The 19,663-nt window shown below is 43.4% G+C and overlaps 1 protein-coding gene across 1 annotated transcript in view; it reads right to left on the bottom strand.

Annotated features, from left to right (window-relative positions):
* ABCA13 (ATP binding cassette subfamily A member 13) overlaps positions 1–19,663 on the bottom strand; it is a 268,723-nt gene that overhangs the window by 93,839 nt on the left and 155,221 nt on the right. The window contains exons 43-45 of the mRNA XM_065583912.1: positions 17,504–17,622; positions 11,100–11,187; positions 2,843–2,951 (exon numbers count right to left, since the gene is read on the bottom strand). Of these exons, the coding sequence (XP_065439984.1) occupies positions 2,843–2,951; positions 11,100–11,187; positions 17,504–17,622 (316 nt within the window). The remainder of the gene's footprint in view (positions 1–2,842; positions 2,952–11,099; positions 11,188–17,503; positions 17,623–19,663) is intronic.

The following is a 19,663-nucleotide window of genomic DNA, read 5'->3' as shown; positions in this document are numbered from 1 at the left end:
CGCAGACTTATGCTGAAGATTTCCAAAGAGGTCCACACTTCCATTCAAAATTTTGTAGAGGTCCACAAATGAAAAAAGGTTGAAAACCACTGTCATAAAGTATCTCCAAAAATCTCCATGTGAATCTGTACATGCACTTGTTCATTAAAAACATCTACTCAAATCAAGTGCCTAAATATTAAAACTATGTGAAACTAACAAATTCTCACTTTGCAGTTGTTCCCACAATGGAGTAGTATTTGATATTTGTGAATCTGAACAGGGGAGAAATGTCAACATCTCTCCAAAGCATGTACCTTTTTGAGGTGACGGAGACCAGATTTCATTGCTCTTGATACTGTTGAACAACATTCAAGAGGAAATCTCTGCTGGTCACTAAACCATCCCCACCCCCATTCACACACACAAACATAGTAAGGTCAAAGTCAGACTAATATTTTGGGATGACACAGCGGAAGTCAGCAAAGCCTTTTTATCAGGAGCAAATCTTTATAAACCATTAATCAAAACAAAGAACTGTAAAAGCTAAAAGAAAAGACCTCTCTGATTTACTCCTCAGAACCTTATTGTAGAATCCTGGCATCCCATGGATTCTCTTCCCCAAATATTCTAGTAGCTCCTCTCCTGTGTGAGGAAAGGACAGCAGGGAAGCCAGAATTGACCTCTTACCCATGAGCCATGCCACTTAGACTTATGCCAAAGAGGGGCTAATCCAGCTGGTTTTATGAGAGTCAATGGGACTACTCACAGGAGTAAGGCAAGTAGGACTTTCTCAACCTATCCCAAGATTTGTTTCTGCACCACAATACCTACTCATCTCTGCTTGGCATTATAGGCACAACTATGTTCTTCCATATTCTAGTGAGTCTCTTTCAGTAAAACAATATCTATTTTGTTAAGGTAGGAAGGGAACTTATTCCCCTCCCTACCACCGCCTTTGAAAGGTCCAATTATTCCCTTGACATGTAAAGAAAGAAATTCAAAAGTACTATTCATCTTGACAGAAAAATGTTATTCTCTGAAAACAGAAAAAATGGCATTAATGCAAGGAAGGATTACACATCTCAACAAGCTTCCTAAAAGCCTTTTTCAGCAATATGCTAGAATATACCTTGCACTCTCCATAAACACGAGTCTTGAGATGAAATTATCCAACGTAAACAAAAACGTTAACAAATAGTCTACCATCTGGAAATTCAATAAACCCTAGTAATCTTTTGAACACCACTTTTAAAAATTACTTTCAATTTCTCTCTCCTATCTGAAAGCACACAATGTTTTTTTTTCTACCTCAGAATTACATGTTTATTAAATCTATCCTACCAGATGTCATCAAAAGCCATTCCAGAGATATGACAACAAAGCTGTACTTGTAAAAATGCTTTTTCCACCCACAAACAGCCTTACACCAAAAAAATAATCACATGTATTCTGTAGCATTAACCTCAAATTCCAAGGAGTTTCTCTCCACCAAAATAAGAGAAAGTTGAAAGTTAATGGGAGTTGGTAGCCTAATTGCCCTTTGTGCCTTTGAAAATCTCCACCTACTTTTATATATCTTGACCCTTTTCTCTTTCTAAGATGATCCTGTCCCTTTCTCCTCCATTGAATCGCTACAGCATGATCAACCCACCCATTTTGTGCCTTTGCCATAGACACACATTATGGTCATAAATACAGTGCTTTTCAGCTTATGGACTATCTGTAGGGATGTTTAACCAGGGTATACCACCAGGAGACTACAGAAATTGGGCCAGATTGATGTAGTAGTCATTCAAAGACTCCACATATTTCCCATGAACCTTTTCTATTATGCATCCTCTCCTCATTTAAAAGAGCACAAAACTACCCCAATCCATTTGACTACTTTGCACTGACTTCTCCATCCCCAGTTTAGAGAATGTCTCCCAAATCTCACTGAGCACTTCTAGATCTATAGGCTAGAATGCCTAACACAATAGGGTCCCAGTCCTGACTGTAATGCCTTCTGCTACCAGAATACAAACCATCAATTGTAACTAGACCTGGTCAAAACATTCCAACTAGCTCTATCTGCAACCATTGCAAAATAGTCCTGATGAATAAAATAGGTAAAATGTAAACTTTTGTGGCTTTTGATAACCTACTTTTAATTTTCTCCACGCCAAGCTAATTGTTCCTTTGCTAGGGACCTCATGAAAAAAAAAAAGAAAACAGAATATGTGTAGAGATGGACCAAAGTTGCAAAAAGTAACACAGGATCCAGATTTCAGTGCCCCCCAAAATTCAGGAATCTTTGGATCCTGTGTTTCGATTTGGCCCATTATAAGGAAAGAGTCCATTTGGAAAATTTCTATTTGAATTTGGATTTCAAATAACCCAAAAGTCTGGTTTTGGATCAGGAGATTTCATTCAGAACCTATCTTTAAATATGCTGAGCATCACAATCTTTCTCTCTCGTTTTCTTCCCAGTTTAGCTTTGGACCCAACATGCAATGTCACTTTCAAAATGGTCTGATATTTGAAAATGTTTATAATTCAAAATAAAATAAATATTTTGAATTTAACAACCTTTAAATTAAATAATCCTGGAACACAGTAATTTTTTATTGCTATAATACATAAATCAGTTCAACAACACATATAACCTCTTAGTTACATTATAATTTTATGGGATCCCCATCTTATAACTTCCCTGAAAGTATGCAAGTCTACTTCTGCCCTTCTGGGGGGACTTTAAACATCTCCACAAGTTTTCACACTGTTATTTAATTGGATTTCGATTTTTTACTTAAAAATAAATAAATCAGCATTTTTAGAAAGAGATGGATGCACATTTAAACAGAGATTTGAAAAATATTACCATACTGTCTCCAGTCCACAGAAGGAGGCAAATTCATCCACAGAATAAGGTTGTTGAGTTGATTTAAGGAAGACGGCAGTGAATGGAAACCTTTCTGGCTGTACCACACCTAAGAGAGAAAACAGAGATATTAAATGAAAGATGGCCTGAACCAGGACCCCAGATCCAAATACCCTGGAATTTTAGGGAATTTCAGATGCAACGTTATGTAAGATTACAGGAGCTATGTGCCCCTCTGAGGAGCCACATGCATGGGATGGGGTAGTCCTGGGTGGAACAGAATCAAATGAGCTTGGTTGAGTACAGTTGTTGTCAACCCTTTCCATTCCAGGACACTCCATCCAACTAGCAACAAAGGAAGAGAAAGAGATCTCATGGTTTAGTGGATCACCTAGAACAGCCCCTTACATCATGCCAGATCAAATATATATGAAACACATAACTCTCCTATTTGTGCTGAAAAGGTAACATTAATTGGTTTAATTTGAAACCCAGTGGGAGAATTTAGAAAACAATAAAACTTTGAGATACTTTTCACTTTTGAGATTTCAAAATGAGATCTGCAAGCAATAGAAAAACACAACAATCAGAGCTAGCCACTGGATATGGGGCACGGAGGATTGAGGCCAATAACTCATCTACTATCAACATCTATCCAAAAGAGTTTGCTAGGCACAGAAAAGCATGAATACTGCCCTTAATGGGTGTTGAAACATGCTCCCCCCCACACCCCACACCCAAGGAGGAGCTCTGGGAGGCAGTGTGACAGAGCTTGGACACAATACCTTCTTGAACAATGCAGCTCTACACTGCCCCAAGAGGCCTGGTCTACACTGGGGGGGTGGGGATCGAGTTAAGATACGCAACTTCAGCTACGAGAATAGCGTAGCTGAAGTCGATGTATCTTAGATCGACTTAGATTGACTTATTTCGCATCCTCGCGGCACAGGATCGACAGCTGCCACTCCCTCATCGACTCCGCTTCTGCCTCTCGCCCTGGTGGAGTTCCGGAGTCGACGGGGAGCGCGTTCGGGGATCGACGTATTGCGTCTAGACAAGACGTGATACACCAATCCCCGATAGATCGATCACTACCCGCTGATCCGGCAGGTAGTGTAGACGTACCCAGACTAATACCTTTATGGCACAACCCAGCCCTTCTCCAAGTAACAGGTAGCACCCATTTCTGTCACACAGCCTGACCAATATGCCTCAGCCTTTAATGGAATTACCACTTCTTGAGGTGAGAAAACAGCATAAGCTCCATGCCCTTTCAGATGACACTACCAACAAAAGTGGTGAGGAGTTCCATTTATAGTTGGGGTTGTTGGTGGATACCTGTCCACATGAACTGGGCTGACCCTCACCAACTCATTTCACATAGGCCACCAAACAGACACTAGATGGCAACAATTTTAACTTTTTTTACATAAAGGGAATATTTATTTGTACAGATGAGAGATCTCATTTTTGGAGGGAAAATAATTCTCTCATAGAATATCAGGGTTGGAAGGGACCTCAGGAGGTCATCTAGTCCAACCCTCTGCTCAAAGCAGGACCAATCCCCAGACAGATTTTTACCCCAGTTCCCTAAATGGCCCCCTCAACAATTGCACTCACAACCCTGGGTTTAGCAGGCCAATGCTGAAACCACTGAGCTATCCCTCCCCCATTGCTCTAGAGTATAGCTAACTCTAGTGTGCAGCTACTGACTGTAAAGATTTATGAATTGGGCATTGTTTTGTGGTTCTTAGGGTTCTTCTATGTTCCAGTCTGAGACCTGACAACTATTTAATCTTCAGGTGATCCTCTGCTGGTTCAGAAAGAGAGCAAGCCCTGTGCCTCCTATGTAAAAGTTCAGGAACAGTCTCCAGATATTCAGTTTTCAGATTTCTGCACTTCCTGGTCACCTGTGCAACCATGTGCCAGAACAGAATCAAAACTGAACTAGCAAGGGGAGCCAATTCCCCCACACACCATCCCATTTCTTCCTCTATCTGTTCTGCTAAAATCTTTCCAAATAAGAATGTTTAACATACATAATGGAATCCATTGCAATTATGCACATTGTAAGGAAAAAAAGAAGCAATTACAAAAAACAATAATGCAAGATTCTGCTGACACATCCTCAGTTAATTGGAGGCAGGGGAGAGGTCTCAATAAGTATTCACAGAATATCCTAGTAAATTTCATAATGTAACCAAAATAATAAGGAAAGCAAAAAAATGACAATATAGCATTGTCTATAACAATACATTTAGAAGTCCTGCCCAATAATTAGAATCACAGCATCTTCAGAGCATTCACAGCATTCTTCATCCAAGAGTGCGATAAAATGATGTAACTGAGTCAGGCCATCAGGAAATAACCAAATTAAAGCAGAATATTTAATCATTTATAATCTGGCAAAAAAAAAAGTCCTTGATGTTATTATCTTCATCAGAGGATGCATCTGGTTCTTTTTCAAAAGCCTGAGAACAACTAATTTTGAACCAAGTGACCACAACATCGAAAAAGAGGTATTGGTATTTAGTTCCATCCAAAACAACACGCAGCTTTGCTAGACAAAACACTGCCAGGTGGATAACATTTTTATGATGAGGTGAAAGATGGGTGAGGAAACTGCTGATTAATCTTGGTTTTCTAATTGGGTCTGACATGCCAAGCCCTGGAAAGTCTCCCTTCTAGCACAGGACCAGTTTTAACTCTCGTGATTGGTAGAACCTAATCACGGGTAGCAAGCATGATTGAGGGAATAGTGCATTGGAATGGGACTCAGGACATCTGGGCCCAAGTTCCGTCTCTATAACTTCCTCTTCCTGTTTAATCTCGTCTAACTGTGTCTGACTTCTTGTATGACTATAGATTAATTGATTTAGCCACATACCTCAGTTCCCCATCTGTAAAAAGGAATACTGTTAAGCACTATGTGGTGCTCAGATATTACAGTGATAAGGGCCATAAAATACTTAGATAGATGTGTGTTTATATATACCATATATTCCTATATTTTATATATTTCTACAAATATCACAGGGGGAGCAGTGGGGTTTGAAGGACGCTTTGAAGGACAGCAGATATTTTGCCAAAGTTACTGTACATGTTCTCCACTGACAGGGGTGGTCTCCATGGACAAGGAGCGTTAATATCCAGGAGAGTTCCTAAGAGATCTGTGTCCCAACAATGCTCTTACCATCTATGCCTTCTTTTATGCCAAGTGTTCTTAAATGGTTATATTTTACTTGGTTCATTAAAAGTTGTGTCTCTCTCGCTCCCTCTTGAGTACCTATGAGTAAAATTCATCTGCAGTGGAATTCTACTGCCTTTGAGAAGAGCAGTTGGGTGTTCCTTAGATAAATGCTATCAAATTGTGAATTTAACTAATTGTATCTTCCATTTATAGTCACAACTTCCTTCCACAGTGAGAAATTTTTTCTGTTAGAATTACATGGTGAATAAGCATAGGCTACCACTTTGGGATCTAATTAAATTTCATATTGCCTCAGTTACATGAACCTGTGACAACTTGGTAAGGTCAAACTAGAGAAAGGCCTATCTGGGGGCTTCCCCCTAAATTCTTAGTTACAGACCATAACAAGAACTCAAACTGTCTTTAGGGCTGCTTAGGGCTTTTCAGATGTTTTTGTACCATAAGTTATATACATGTCTGAATATGAATCTTAGCACTTATATAGCACTGTCAGTGGGTCATCTGCCTCACAAGTGCCTCTTTATGGCAGCCCTGGAAGCAGCGCCTTGCCTCAGTTTCCCTCCTCAAGGGGCTTCTTAAATAAACCCCACTCAGGATTTCACAAGTTCAATGACAATAGCCCTCCCTAGGATCTGATTTTATTCACATGAAATTCACAAACAGAAAAAAGTCTTTCACCTCAGCCTTAAGCTGGGCACAGTCGCTCCTCCCTGAGAGCTCACTCTCTCTCTCTCTCCTATATGAGCAGCTGGAGAAGATGCAAGGCCTGACCTGCCTTCAGACCTTCTCTCCAAAAGAAATCAAACTTCCAGACAGGCTTTCTATCCAGCCACACCCTTCCCAGCTGGAATCTCCCTTCCTCATATCAGGACCACGACAGGAGTCTCTCCCTTCTTGCTGCTTATTCTCCCAGTTGTCTCTCCTTGACCATCCTCCTCTCCCTGCAGCTTTTATAGGGTAATCACCTGACCCCTGCTCAGGTGTGCCTCCTTAGTAACTAGAGGTAGCTGGCCCCAGCCCTCTGACCTTCAAAAGGGCAAGCCACCTTGCGACAAGCACTTTATAGTCCAGATTACAGATAGAGACAATGAACAAGCAACACAACTAAGGAAGGGATGGGTGCGGGTGGGATGAGCTATTGAGTTCGGCTACACACTCCTGTTCCATGACAGTCATCTTTGAATGTTGAATGCCAGAGTTTTTTCAAACATGCTTGGTATGCGATACACACTGTGGGTGTATTTTTGTCACATACCTGGAACAAGATGTGTTTAAGGTGCTAGCCACCTTCCATGTTTTGGCTGGGTATTGTTTAAGTTGGAATGGGAATTTAGTTGTCATGCAAATCCTGCAGTGGAGAGGAATAATTTGTGAAGGACTCAGAGGTTTTCTGCAGTGTAATGAATCGTACAGTAAGTCTCTTCATATGCAAATTTCCCATTTTTGTTCATAAAAGGCTATGTAAATGGTACATTCACTGTCTTGTGAACAGGCCCGAAAGGTCAAAGTAAAAGACTGGTCATTAATTATTGAAAGGTTAATGCAATAATTTGACACTACATCAGTCGAAAGCCACTTCAAGGAGGTAGTTTAGATAACATAGAGCCCTTTATAAGTCTAATGCACTATTATGTTGGCTCTGAAAAATGAAGCTTACTCACTAACTGTATAACTATAATTTATCCTTTTGCTGACGACAGATGAAGTAGGTGCCAAAGACCAAAACGAAAAAACAAAAACAAACAAAAAGGCAGGCAGAGAAACACAGTATATTGTAGCCATTTGGACTCAAGTGCCCAATTATGGATTGATCAAGTCAAGAGTTCAAAGCTGCAAGAAATTTGGGGGAATATAAATAAAGTTAAGATTCTGTCACGGGTATTTTTGGTAATAGTCAGGGACAGGTCACAGGCAATAAACAAAAAATCAGGGAAGCCTGTGACCTGTTCCTAACTTTTACTAAAAATACCATGTGGGATGGGGAACTAACAATGGGAGAGCTGTGGGGGGTGGGAGGGAGATGTTACAGGCTGCTGTTCCGGCCCGGGGCCAGATGCTGCTCCGGCAGGCACCGGGAACCACTGCACTGGCAGCCTCTGCTCCAGCAGCCCTGGGGACACCCCTCAGCCAGCTATTCCAGTGGCCCTGAGAACAACCCCCAACCAGCTGTTTCAGTAGCCACCAGTCACTGCTCCTGCACTCCTGGGGGCAACTGCTCTAGCATGCCCGTAGCTGGCCACTAACTGCTGCTCCCGCAGCCCCAGGGCTGACTGCAGCAGCTGCTCCAGCCCCAACACTGCTCTTGTGGCAGGGGCTGATCCACCCCACCCCCCGCTGCTTCAGCCCTGGGACCCCTGCTCTGGCAGCCCTGGGGTTGACAGCTCCTCCAGCCCTGCCATTGCAGAAGTCATGGAAGTCCCGTAAAGTCATGGAATCAGTGACCTCCACTGCAGAATCATACCCTTAACCATAAAGCACCAAAAAAGAAAATGTAAACAGTTTTTTTTTTTTTGGATGGACTAATCCAGATGATAAAGGTGCCAAACCAAACTTCAGATAAGGGGCGTGTGCATGCCCTGTTTTAATAACTAACCTCCCTCCCCTGCTGGTAGTTTGGGGCAAGATTTGGGTAAATGTTTCCACCTCTACTTCATTTACAAGAAGCAACAAGGTTTTATCCCCTTTCCAACCTATATAAAATGTTTAAGTTCAGGGCTTCTTTCTATCCAGTTCCAATTTAACATTCAAAGATCAGTTTCCTTAACACACAAGGTAACTCACTTCTTCAGTGCCCTTCATTTCAACAAAAACACAAAAGAGAAGTCAGTCACAGAGACCCTGAAACACATCTGGGACACTGTTGTTCCCCTTCATGTTTCTGGACTCTTGCTCTAGAAATTCTCTGAACAGTTGTATGAACCTTAATCATAGAATCATAGAATATCAGGGTTGGAAGGGACCTCAGGAGGTCATCTAGTCTAACCTCCTGCTCAAAGCAGGATCAATCCCCAACTAAATCATCCCAGTTTGGGCTTTGTCAAGCCTGACCTTAAAAACCTCTAAGGAAGGAGATTCTACCACCTCCCTAGGTAACCCATTCCAGTGCTTCCTCACCCACCTAGTGAAAAAGTTTTTTCCTAATATCCAACCTAAACCTCTCCCACTGCAACTTGAGACCATTACTCCTTGTTCTGTCATCTGGTACCACTAAAATCAGTCTAGATCCATCCTGTTTGGAACCCCCTTTCAGGTAGTTGAAAGCAGCTATCAAATCCCCCCCTCATTCTTCTCTTCTGCAGACTAAACAATCCCAGTTCCCTCAGCCTCTCCTCATAAGTCATGTGCTCCAGCCCCCTAATTATTTTTGTTGCTCTCTGCTTGACTCTTCCACATCCTTCTTGTAGTGTGGGGCCCAAAACTGGACACAGTACTCCAGATGAGGCCTCACCAATTCCGAATAGAGGGGAATGATCACGTCCCTCGATCTGCTGGCAATGCCCCTACTTATACAGCCCAAAATGCTGTTAGCCTTCTTGGCAACAAGGGCACACTGTTGACTCATATCCAGCTTTTCGTCCACTGTAACCCCTAGGTCCTTTTCTGCAGAACGGCTGCCTAGCCACTCGGTCCCTAGTCTGTAGCAGTACATGGGATTCTTCTGTCCTAAGTGCAGGACTCTGCACTTGTCCTTGTTGAACCTCATCAGATTTTTCAGGTAGTCTGAGGAAGGTCTTACAACCAGTGGAAATGCACTAAAATCGACTAGACTGCCAATCCCCCACTAGACCATAGGTCCCATCCAGTCTTCTACAGTGTCCTCTCTGGAAATATTTCCAGTGCACTTCAAAGGGCCTTAAGAAAAGTCTGAATTTGGTAGATGGAGGACTACTCCTACAGTCCCTGCCTCTAATGGATCACTCCAAAATCAGGAAAACCTCAGGTAGTGAGGTACAGTGCAAGACAGATGATTTACTGGTTAAAACATAAGTCTGGAAACGGAGAGATCTGGGTGCTAAGCCTCTGGCTTATTATGTGACCTCATGCAAGACATGTGAATCTCGCAGTTTCTCCATCTGTAAAAGGGGAATAATACTTATGCATATTTGTAAAGTATTTTAGGAGCATCTCATAAGTGCAAAGTATTATTTACGTTATTATTCTTGCAGGAGCTACTCCAGACATCCATATCTTTACTCTTTTAAATGCAATGAAATTGCTATATTTTATTTTGTTTGCTTAAAAAAAAAAGAATATTGATCACAGGACTGAAATAGCCATCAATAAAACACAATTGATAGTTCACTTTACTTCAGCCAATTCTGAGATTGATTTTAGTAGGAATAGAAGGGAAATAAAGATAAATGTAGGCTGACTATCAGGAAATAGTCTTAAAAAGTGAGTTCAATTAGATTGTGAAATAGTTTCCCAAGGGAAGTGATGGAAACCCCTCATTTGAGTTATTTACAATTGAATTGCACAAAGCACAGGGTAATACAACAATCCTGGACAGAGGAATTGACTAAAATATCTTAGGATTTTTCCCAATTTTAAACACAAGGATTCTAAAATTACATTATTATACAGTAGAACCTCAGTGTTACGAACACCTTGGGAATGGAGGTTGTTCGCAACTCCGAAATGTTTGTAACTGTGAACCAAACATTATCGTTGTTCTTCCAAAGATTTACAACTGAACATAGACTTAATACAGCTTTGAAACTTTACTATGCAGAAGAAAAATGCTGCTTTTTAACTGTCTTAAGTTAAATGAAACAAGCACAGAAACAGTTTCCTTCCCTTGTCAAATCTTTTTTTTTAAACTTTCCCTTTATTTTTTTAGTAGTTTATGTTTAACATGGTTCTGTATTTGCCTTTTTTTTTTGGTCTTTGAGGCTGCCTGATTGCGTACTTCCAGTTCCAAATGAGATGTGTGGTTGACCAGTCAGTTAGTAACTTTGAGGTTCTACTGTATGTTAAGTGCCAAGGAGTTAGACTCTGAATACTTTGGCATTGCAATATGGATTGGACTCGATATGCATATCTTACCTTAGCCAGAGGCTTAGAGTATGTTTTATTCAGGTTTAGGTCTTGAAGTTCAGGGGATGTTTTCACACCAAAAGACCAGCCTCCATATCTAGTAATACAAAACAAAGTAATAGGAGGCTATCTTTCAGCAACTTATCTTTCTTAGCATTGGGAGAAATGTTTTCTTGCAACACAGAATTCACAAATGTCTTTATTATTGTTTTACATTTCAAGTTAGAAGTACAGCTCAGCCCCATATAATCATGATACACCTCTACCCCGATATAACGCTGTCCTTGGGAGCCAAAAAATCTTACCGCGTTATAGGTGAAATTGTGTTATATCGAATTTGCTTTGATCTGCCGGAGCACTGCTTTACTGCGTTATATCCGAATTCGTGTTATATCAGGGTAAAGGTGTATTTGTATTTGAAAGAGATGTCTAATCTACTCCTTATATACAGGTGAATGGTATGTGCCTTCAAGCAAACGTTTTCCCTTTGAACCCTGCAGATAAAGCCTCTATTTTCAGAAAAGGAAAACACAAATAAGCTGATGAGCAATGAAGGGGTTATGAGTATCTGGGGTAGTTTTGATCCTCATAAAAGTGTTTAAACCTTCAAAAGTTTCTGACACTCAAGATGTGTTTTGGTCATTTACCCTAAAAGCATAACTTTCCTCCATGTTATTAATCAATTTCATGTAGCTTTTCACATGTATGTGTAACACTCTCTTCTTGATAAAGTTGCACCTGCTCAAATGTTTGTAATTATGTCACTCTTCAGTGGTTGACAATTAAGCTGGGCTGAAGTAACGCATAGGTACTCGATTGGGCCATGTCTCAAGCCCTGGCACCTGGAGTCATACGATTACGTCAGAATCGGAGTTTTCACTTAAATAAAAGTAAATTTCTAGCTCTCAGAATTGCAAAGAAAATCTTGAAATGTGACCGGAGTGTTACCAATACAGCAATGCCTGAGTCTACAGAAGGCCTGCAACAATAGCTCTGAGAAATGTAAATTGTCCTATTGATCTCTATGCAGTGTTAACTCCTAGATCTACTGCTCTGGGGGACCCTGCCAACACCACTCCAACAGAGGTCTTTGAATGGCAAGAAGGGAAGAGTGCAGAGAACCCAGGCCCACTCACCCTCCCAAACAGATACAGTTCAAGCGCAAGTGTAAATAATGGGAAGCTTCTATGGATATAAACCCAGATACCAGTGACAGATGAAGATTCTCCTTTAGCTCCAAGAGGCCTATGAAGCAAGAAGTCCCATGCTGCATATATACAGTTTAGCTGGCATGCATATGATCTGTCTGTACGTGACCAAGCATTTGATCAGTGCTATTTTAGGGTTTTATACTGCTGCTCAACACTGTACTATCTGAGTGCCTGTGTTATCCTGCCTCAGGCACTGTGTCCCTCCCAGACCCTGGTGCCCTTTACCTTGGGGTTCTGCCCACTGCAGTACCCCACTCTCTGGGTCTCCCCTCCTCCTATGCCCTCCTTGCCTCAGTGGCTACTGCCAGTCGTCATCTAGCCCCCTTTTTCTGGGGCAGACTGCAGTCTGTAATGGCCACTCATCGCTGGCAAGGAGGTTGGACCTGCTGCCTTTCTAGGCCCCGCTGTCTCCTTGCAGCCCCAGTACCTCCTTGGCCTTCAGCCAGGCCTTAGCCTGCAGATTCGCCAGACCCGAGCTCCCCAGCTCTGCCTGCCCTTCCCCAGCACTGCTCTGCTTCAGGTACCCTGTGCTCCTGCAGGCAACTAGGTCCTTCCCACTCCAAGGCTGGAGTGAGAGTTTTTGCCTTCTAGCCCTGCAACTCTTTTATAGGCCCCAGCCTGGCCCTGACTGGCTGCCTCCCAGCCTTTTCCTATTGGCTCTCAGTGCCAGCCCTCTCCCAAGGCTTTTAACCCTTTTGGGGCCGGAGCGGGGTGACTGCCCCACTACAGCAAGTTGGGCATGTTGAGGACTTTCTACTGTGCAGTAATATCTCTTCAAGCAGGAGCTCTCTGTGCATTGGAACCATGAAGGAGCCATGCCTTGATGCCAAGAATCCCCAGGTTGGGATGTTGGGTGCCTCCTTTGTTCTGTGAGAGGAGGTAAGGAGTGGATTGGAGAGAGATTGGCGGGCACCAACAAGTTGTGACAGATAAGGATACCGAGTCTGTTGGCCAAGTAGGAGCAATCAGTTCTCTTTTTATTTCTAATAGGACTTTCGACAGTTGGGTAAACAGAGGAATGGTATAGAGAAGGTCCCTGCCCGAGGGGAGAAGGAGAGCACCAGTCAGGAAGTGTTGTCCCATCCCTGCTCTGAGCAGTAGCATGGACATTTCTTGTTCAGGTAAGTGGCGAACAGGTCTGTGGTTGGTGTCCCCCACCACCTGAATAGGTCATGAAGCACTGCTGAGTTTATCTCCCACTCATGGTCATGTGGGAATTTGTGACTGAGACGGACCGCTATCAAGTTTTGAGTGCCCAGAAGGTAAGCCACTGATAGTATGGTATCATGGGAAATGCACCAGTTACAGAGTCAAATTGCATCTCCACAGAGGGAGGATAATCTAGCTCCCCTTTGCCAATTTATGTAGTACAAACATGCTATGTTGTTTGTTAGGACTCTCATGTGTGATCCCTTGAAATGGGTGCAGGCATTCATGACTGCCCTGAGTTTTAGGAGGTTGATGTGGAGGGATATCTCTGTGGATGACCACCTGTCTTGTGTCCTGAGGTAATTTAGATGTGTGCCTCATCCTATGAGGGATGCATCGGTGGTAAGAATGGGGAGGTTTGTGAAAAGGGGATCCCCTTTCAAACATCTACTAGGTCTTTCCACCAGTCTAAGGACTTTTTGATCCTGGTGGGTAGTGACAGACATTTATCTAGTCTGTCTCTGATTTGTCTGTAAACTGAACTGATCCACATCTGGAGGCATCACATGTGAAGCCTGGCATGTGGTATTACTGCTGTGCCTGCTGCCATATGCCCCAGTGTAGGCAGTGTCTGGGGCATATGGCAGCAGTGTCTGGCTGATATTTGTGGGCTGCTTTGGCCAGTGTCTATGAATGTGGCCAAAAAGAGGAATCTGTGTTGAGATAGGAGATCTCTGACCTGTAAGGAGTCAAGGTCGGCGCCTATGAATTCCAGGTGCTGCACTGGAAGGAGGGCTGATTTCTGGGCATTGATCTATAGGCCCAGTTCTGTGAATAAGTCTATTGTAGATATGGTGACTCAGTGAACCTCTTGAAAGGACCGAGCTCTCAGGAGGCAGTCATCCAGGTAGGTGTAAATCACGATCCCTTGAGAGCACAGGCACAGCCATTACTGAGAGAACAATGGAGAATACTCTTGGAGTGGAAGATAACACAAAGGAGACTACTCTGTACTGGTAGTAGGGTCTTGTCCTAGGGTAAATCTGAGGAATCATCTGTGAGACGGTAGGACTGAGATATGGAAGTACGTGTCCTGAAGGTCAAGGGTCGTAAACCAGTCTCCCTATTCCAAACGTGGAATAATCATTGCTAGAGTGACTATCTTGAATTTTTGAGCTTTGACAAACTTGTTGAGTGATTGGAGTTCTAATATGGGTCTCTAACCACCCTTCCTCTGGGTATTAGGAAATAGCAAGAATAAAGACTTTTGTCTTGTAGATGTTGAGGTACTGGCTCTAAGGCTCCTAACCGGAGGAGATGATTTCTCTCTTGTCATAGTAAACTCTTGTGAGAAGGGTCCCTGAAGAGGGACAGTCAGGGGGTAGGGAGGTAAAATGGATAGAATACCTATTCTGAACAATCTCCAAGAGCCATCCGATGTTATGCATTCCCAGGTCTTGCACAATTTTGCCAGATGGTAGTCAAATAGGTAGGAAGCAGTGGTCAGCTGTAGCAGTTGGGCGGAGTGATCTATCAATGCCTTGACAAACACATCAAAATTGGTGCTTGGAAGTGGATGGTAGGGATGGGGAAGTCTGTGGGGCCATATGGTTTAGGCCCAGGGAATTTAGTTTTCTTCCTGCGTGGCTTGTAGTAGTGCTGAGTCGGATATTGGGAGATGCATGGTTTGTGCTGGGACTGTGGACTAAATTTCCTTTTTTGTCCTGGTGTGTAGATGCCCCAGCAAGCGGAGAGTGGCCCTAGAATCTTTTAGGGTATGAAGAGAGGAGTCTGTTTTCTCTGTGAAGAGCTTGGTGCCTTCAAAGGGAAGGTCTTCGATGGTCATCTTCACCCCCTTAGGGAAGCCCAACAGGTGTAGTCACGACACATGTTGCATAACCACCGCTGTGGAGATGGATCGGGCTGCTGTGTCAACTGCATTGAGGGCAGATTATAGCACTGTCTTGGCCACTAGTGGTCCATCCTGGATGATGGCTTTGAACTGGTCACGGTGCAACTCACACAGCTGATCAATAAAGTTGCTAAGTTTCAAATAGTTGACATTGCAATTGGGGCTTGGTAACTGGCAATTCGAAATTGTAGTATGGCTGAGGAATAGCTTTCTTCTCAAAGAGGTCCAAACACTTCTAATCCCTGTTGTAGGGAGTGGACCTCATTTGGTGTTGATGACCACAAGAGTTCACAACATCCATCATAATGGAGTTGGGTGGAGGGTGAGAGAAGGGGAATTCCATCTCCCTAGCTGGGACATAATATTTATTGGCCCATTTACAAGTAGGTACCACCGATGCTGGGGTCTGCCATATGGTTTTGCAAGGTCCAGGAGAGCCTCATTAATAGGGCAGGCTATTTTAAAGGACGAGGAGGAGCATAGTATGTCAAGGACCTTGTGATGGGTGTCCTTGATTTCTTCTAATGGTATCTGTAGAGTATCTATAACTCTCTTTGCCACGTCATGGAAAAGTCAGAATTCATAGGCCAAGGAAAATGGTGGAGGCATGACGGCCTTATCTGGGAAGGAGGAGATGTTGGTCCTCAGAATCATTTCCTCAATGCCACCCTCCTGTTCCTCCACAATCTGTTCTGGAGGTTCCAAGGCTCTGGATGCTGTGGCCGAAGGGAAGCGTCTCAGGGGTTCACGGGTGAGGCTAGAAGCTCAAGAGGCATGGGGGTGATATGCAGCCCAAGGATCCCAGTATGGCCACTGGTGCTGGTGCCTATGGTTGGCTCTACTAAGGTGGTGATGGTGGGGCTGTCTAAGAGTATGCCTGGGGACCCTCTTGGCAATGAGCATCATAGGGAGCATGAGAGAAGTAAAGAGACACAACCTCCTCTGGTTCTCTGTCTGAGTCTGCACTGGAGAGTGGGGCTGCGTGGCAGGGCAGCGGAGAAGATTCAGTGTTGAGGTCCTAGTACTGAGAAGAGGAGACTCTGGTATGTCGGATATACAGAAATCTCTAGAGTACCAGAATTCTGACAGTACCAACTGACTCGCTGCCACTGGCAGTACCGAGGGGGTTGGAGATCTTGCTCGCACTGACCAGTCCAGTGTTGGATGGGGCATTGATGCCAGTGCCATTGGTACAGTGCATACCAGCAGCATCTTCTTAGTGGAGTGCTGGGTCCTGTCTTTGTCCTCCTACGCCGTTGACTTGGAGCCTGGCCCCATCGGGTCCTTAGGCATGTCAATGGCACATGCCACTCGAGAACTTTGTGAGCTGTGGGAACCGGGCTGGGATTATCTCGGTGCCAACAGTACCGAGGATACAAAGCGTGCCAGAGATCATTTACAGCTGGCTCGGGGCTCACTCTGGGAACTTCCTGCTCTATTTTTTGATGACTTGTGAGAGGGGTCTGTGGCTGATTTCTTCAACTCACAAACCCTGCATGTTGAGGTCTGTGGGGAAGACTCCTGTCTGCTGCCAGGTGATTCGGTGCAGGTCTGGGGAAGGTTAGAGGACCGCCTCCGTAAAGATAATCTTCTGTCTCAATTCTCTGTCCTTGTGAGGCCTGGGTCTGAGTTGCTAGCGGCAGAGTCCACGCTTCTGTGGAATGCAGCCTTCTCTGAAGCAGCATATGCACCGGGTGTGCTTGTCTGCTACATGGATAGCCTCTTTGCAGGATAGACATTTGTTGAAGTCCAGTGAACCAGGCATACCCTGGGGGGGGGGGGGGAAAGGGTCCCTGACGAAAAAGCGGGGGTGGGGGAGATAAAGACTGTTTGTTCAGGAAGAAAGTACGAAAAGAAGAAACTACAACTAAGTCTCGGGAGACTGACTAACTATAGAAATGTAAAAGAAAGTAATGGTCACAAATAGACTGCTAATGGCTAAATCTCTAACCACTGGGGACGTTGAAAAGGAACTGAGGGCGGTTAGCCTGTGTGCATTGGCTAGCCTCATGGCGGGGCACAAGGACAGACAGCACATGTGTGGGCCTAACGGACACCACTATTGATCAGCAGTGCAGGGATGCAAGCATCCCTACAGTGGAACACCCATATGGACACTACTCGAAGAATTTTAAAATTACCTTGCTTTGTTTGTAGGCATGATTAAGTATTCTTCCACATTGAAACCCGAGAGGTTGTACAGAACATGCCCTTTCCTGTTCTTCAGGTAGGCAGCAGACATATTGAAGCTTTGACACTTCTGGAAAACAATATACATATATGAGTAAAGTTATTTTAAAAACCTCAGCGTCTATTTTATTAGCCATGATTCTGAATTCACACTCAAACTTTACTGCCTTGCTTTTCAGCTGGACTGGCTTTTTCTGGCTTTTACAACTTTTCAACAAATGAGGTATGGTTTTTATATTCACAGGACATCTGAAATCCTGGTAACTGTCACTAGTAAATCAAAGCCACCTTTTATTTCTGTTGTAACCTTATCAGTCAACTTTGTTTTAGAAACAGCATTTTTTATGCATGCAATTTTGGGAAAGTTTACAGCAATGAAAAGGCAATGAGACTTTTACAGTCACTATCATTCATCTGCTGAAGCTGAAAATAAACACACAAAATTCACTGAACAGAGTATGAGGGGAAGATGGGATTCAAATTCATGTGATGTGTTTGATGAGAAATACATGAAAATGTTCTTTAACGATTTATGGGAATTCTCTCCTTGGGCCAGAGATGGGAAGAAGAAGAAGATACAAAGATCTGGTGAATGAGGGGGAACGTATATAGTGGACATAAGCTCACAAACAACTATCTACTCCAAGATCTTTTCTCAGAGTCTGGATTCATTTTCAAATGTGAGCAAATGAACTCAAAATACTGTCCTAACCACTTGCAGATTTCAAGTAATAGAGGGTGGAAGTGGGACTGTGATCTGTTAATTCTTATTACCATTAGAAGACTATTGCAGGATCCAAATCAGGGTTTGGGAATAGATATGGGGCAATTGGCTCACAAAGCAACAGAATGGTGTTGTTCACAAGTGCACAAGGTGGAGAACAAAAGTTCCCATGTGCAGGCGCCAGCCACATTTGCAGTCCTTGTGCTATCCTGCAGACAAGGACGGCTTCCTGCTAGCGTTTCACTGGGTTCCAACACCCGCTCCCTATCCCAAAGGGTGAAGAGGAGATGAGACCAGTCCCCAGCCTTCTCTGCACTGTGAAGTTGAGTTTGATAGCCATGGATCAAATGCTGCTAAGACAGGTTTGAGCCCCAACTCCACAAATGCCCAGATCTTGGTTTTCCTGGGCTTATCCACATTCAGATTTATACAAAATTATATCTGAAATGTCTGACAGCTATCTTGGGGGAAAGCACACCTACAGTGGGAGCACACCTGCAGAAAATGACCTAGGGGTTACAGTGGACGAGAAGCTGGATATGATTCAACAGTGTGCCCTTGTTGCCAAGAAGGCTAACGGCATTTTGGGCTGTATAAGTAGGAGCATTGCCAGCAGATCAAGGGACATGATCATTCCCCTCTATTCAACATTGGTGAGGCCGCATCTGGAGTACTGTGTCCAGTTTTGGGCCCGACACTACAAGAAGGATGTGGAAAAATTGGAAAGATTCCAGCAGAGGGCAACAAAAATGATTAGGGGGCTGGAGCACATGACTTATGAAGAGAGGCTGAGGGAACTCGGATTATTTAGTCTGCAGAAAAGAGAAGAATGAGAGGGGATTTGATAGCTGCTTTCAACTACCTGAAAGGGAGTTCCAAACAGGATGGATCTAGACTGTTTTTAGTGGTACCAGATGACAGAACAAGGACTAATGGTCTCAAGTTGCAGTGGAGGAGATTTAAGTTGGATATTAGGAAAAACTTTTTCACTAGGAGGGTGGTAAAGCACTGGAATGGGTTACCTAGGGAGGTAGTGTAATCTCCTTCCTTAGAGGTTTTTAAGGTCAGGTTTGACAACGCCCTGGCTGGGATGATTTAGTTGGGGATTGGTCCTGCTTTGAGCAGGCGGTTGGACTAGATGACCTCCTGAGGTCCCTTCCAACCCTGATATTCTATGATTCTATGATATGTCTTTAAAAAAAAGAAATTTGTTTCACATACAGTATCCTCACAGTAATACATTTCTGGAAGATATAATAAAAGGTTGACCTAGTGACTACAAGTGTTTTGTCTAGATGTAGACTAATATTTTATACATTATTTCCCTGAAAACTTTAGAAAATGAAGTCAAAGCAATACTAGAGACAGAATGAAAATCACCAGTCAT

This window comes from Chrysemys picta, chromosome 2 (assembly GCF_011386835.1).
Source record: "Chrysemys picta bellii isolate R12L10 chromosome 2, ASM1138683v2, whole genome shotgun sequence".
In the NCBI taxonomy this organism is placed as follows: Eukaryota; Metazoa; Chordata; order Testudines; family Emydidae; genus Chrysemys; species Chrysemys picta.
The sequence above is the reverse complement of the archived record's forward strand: the minus strand, read 5'-3'. Positions and strand labels throughout refer to the sequence as shown.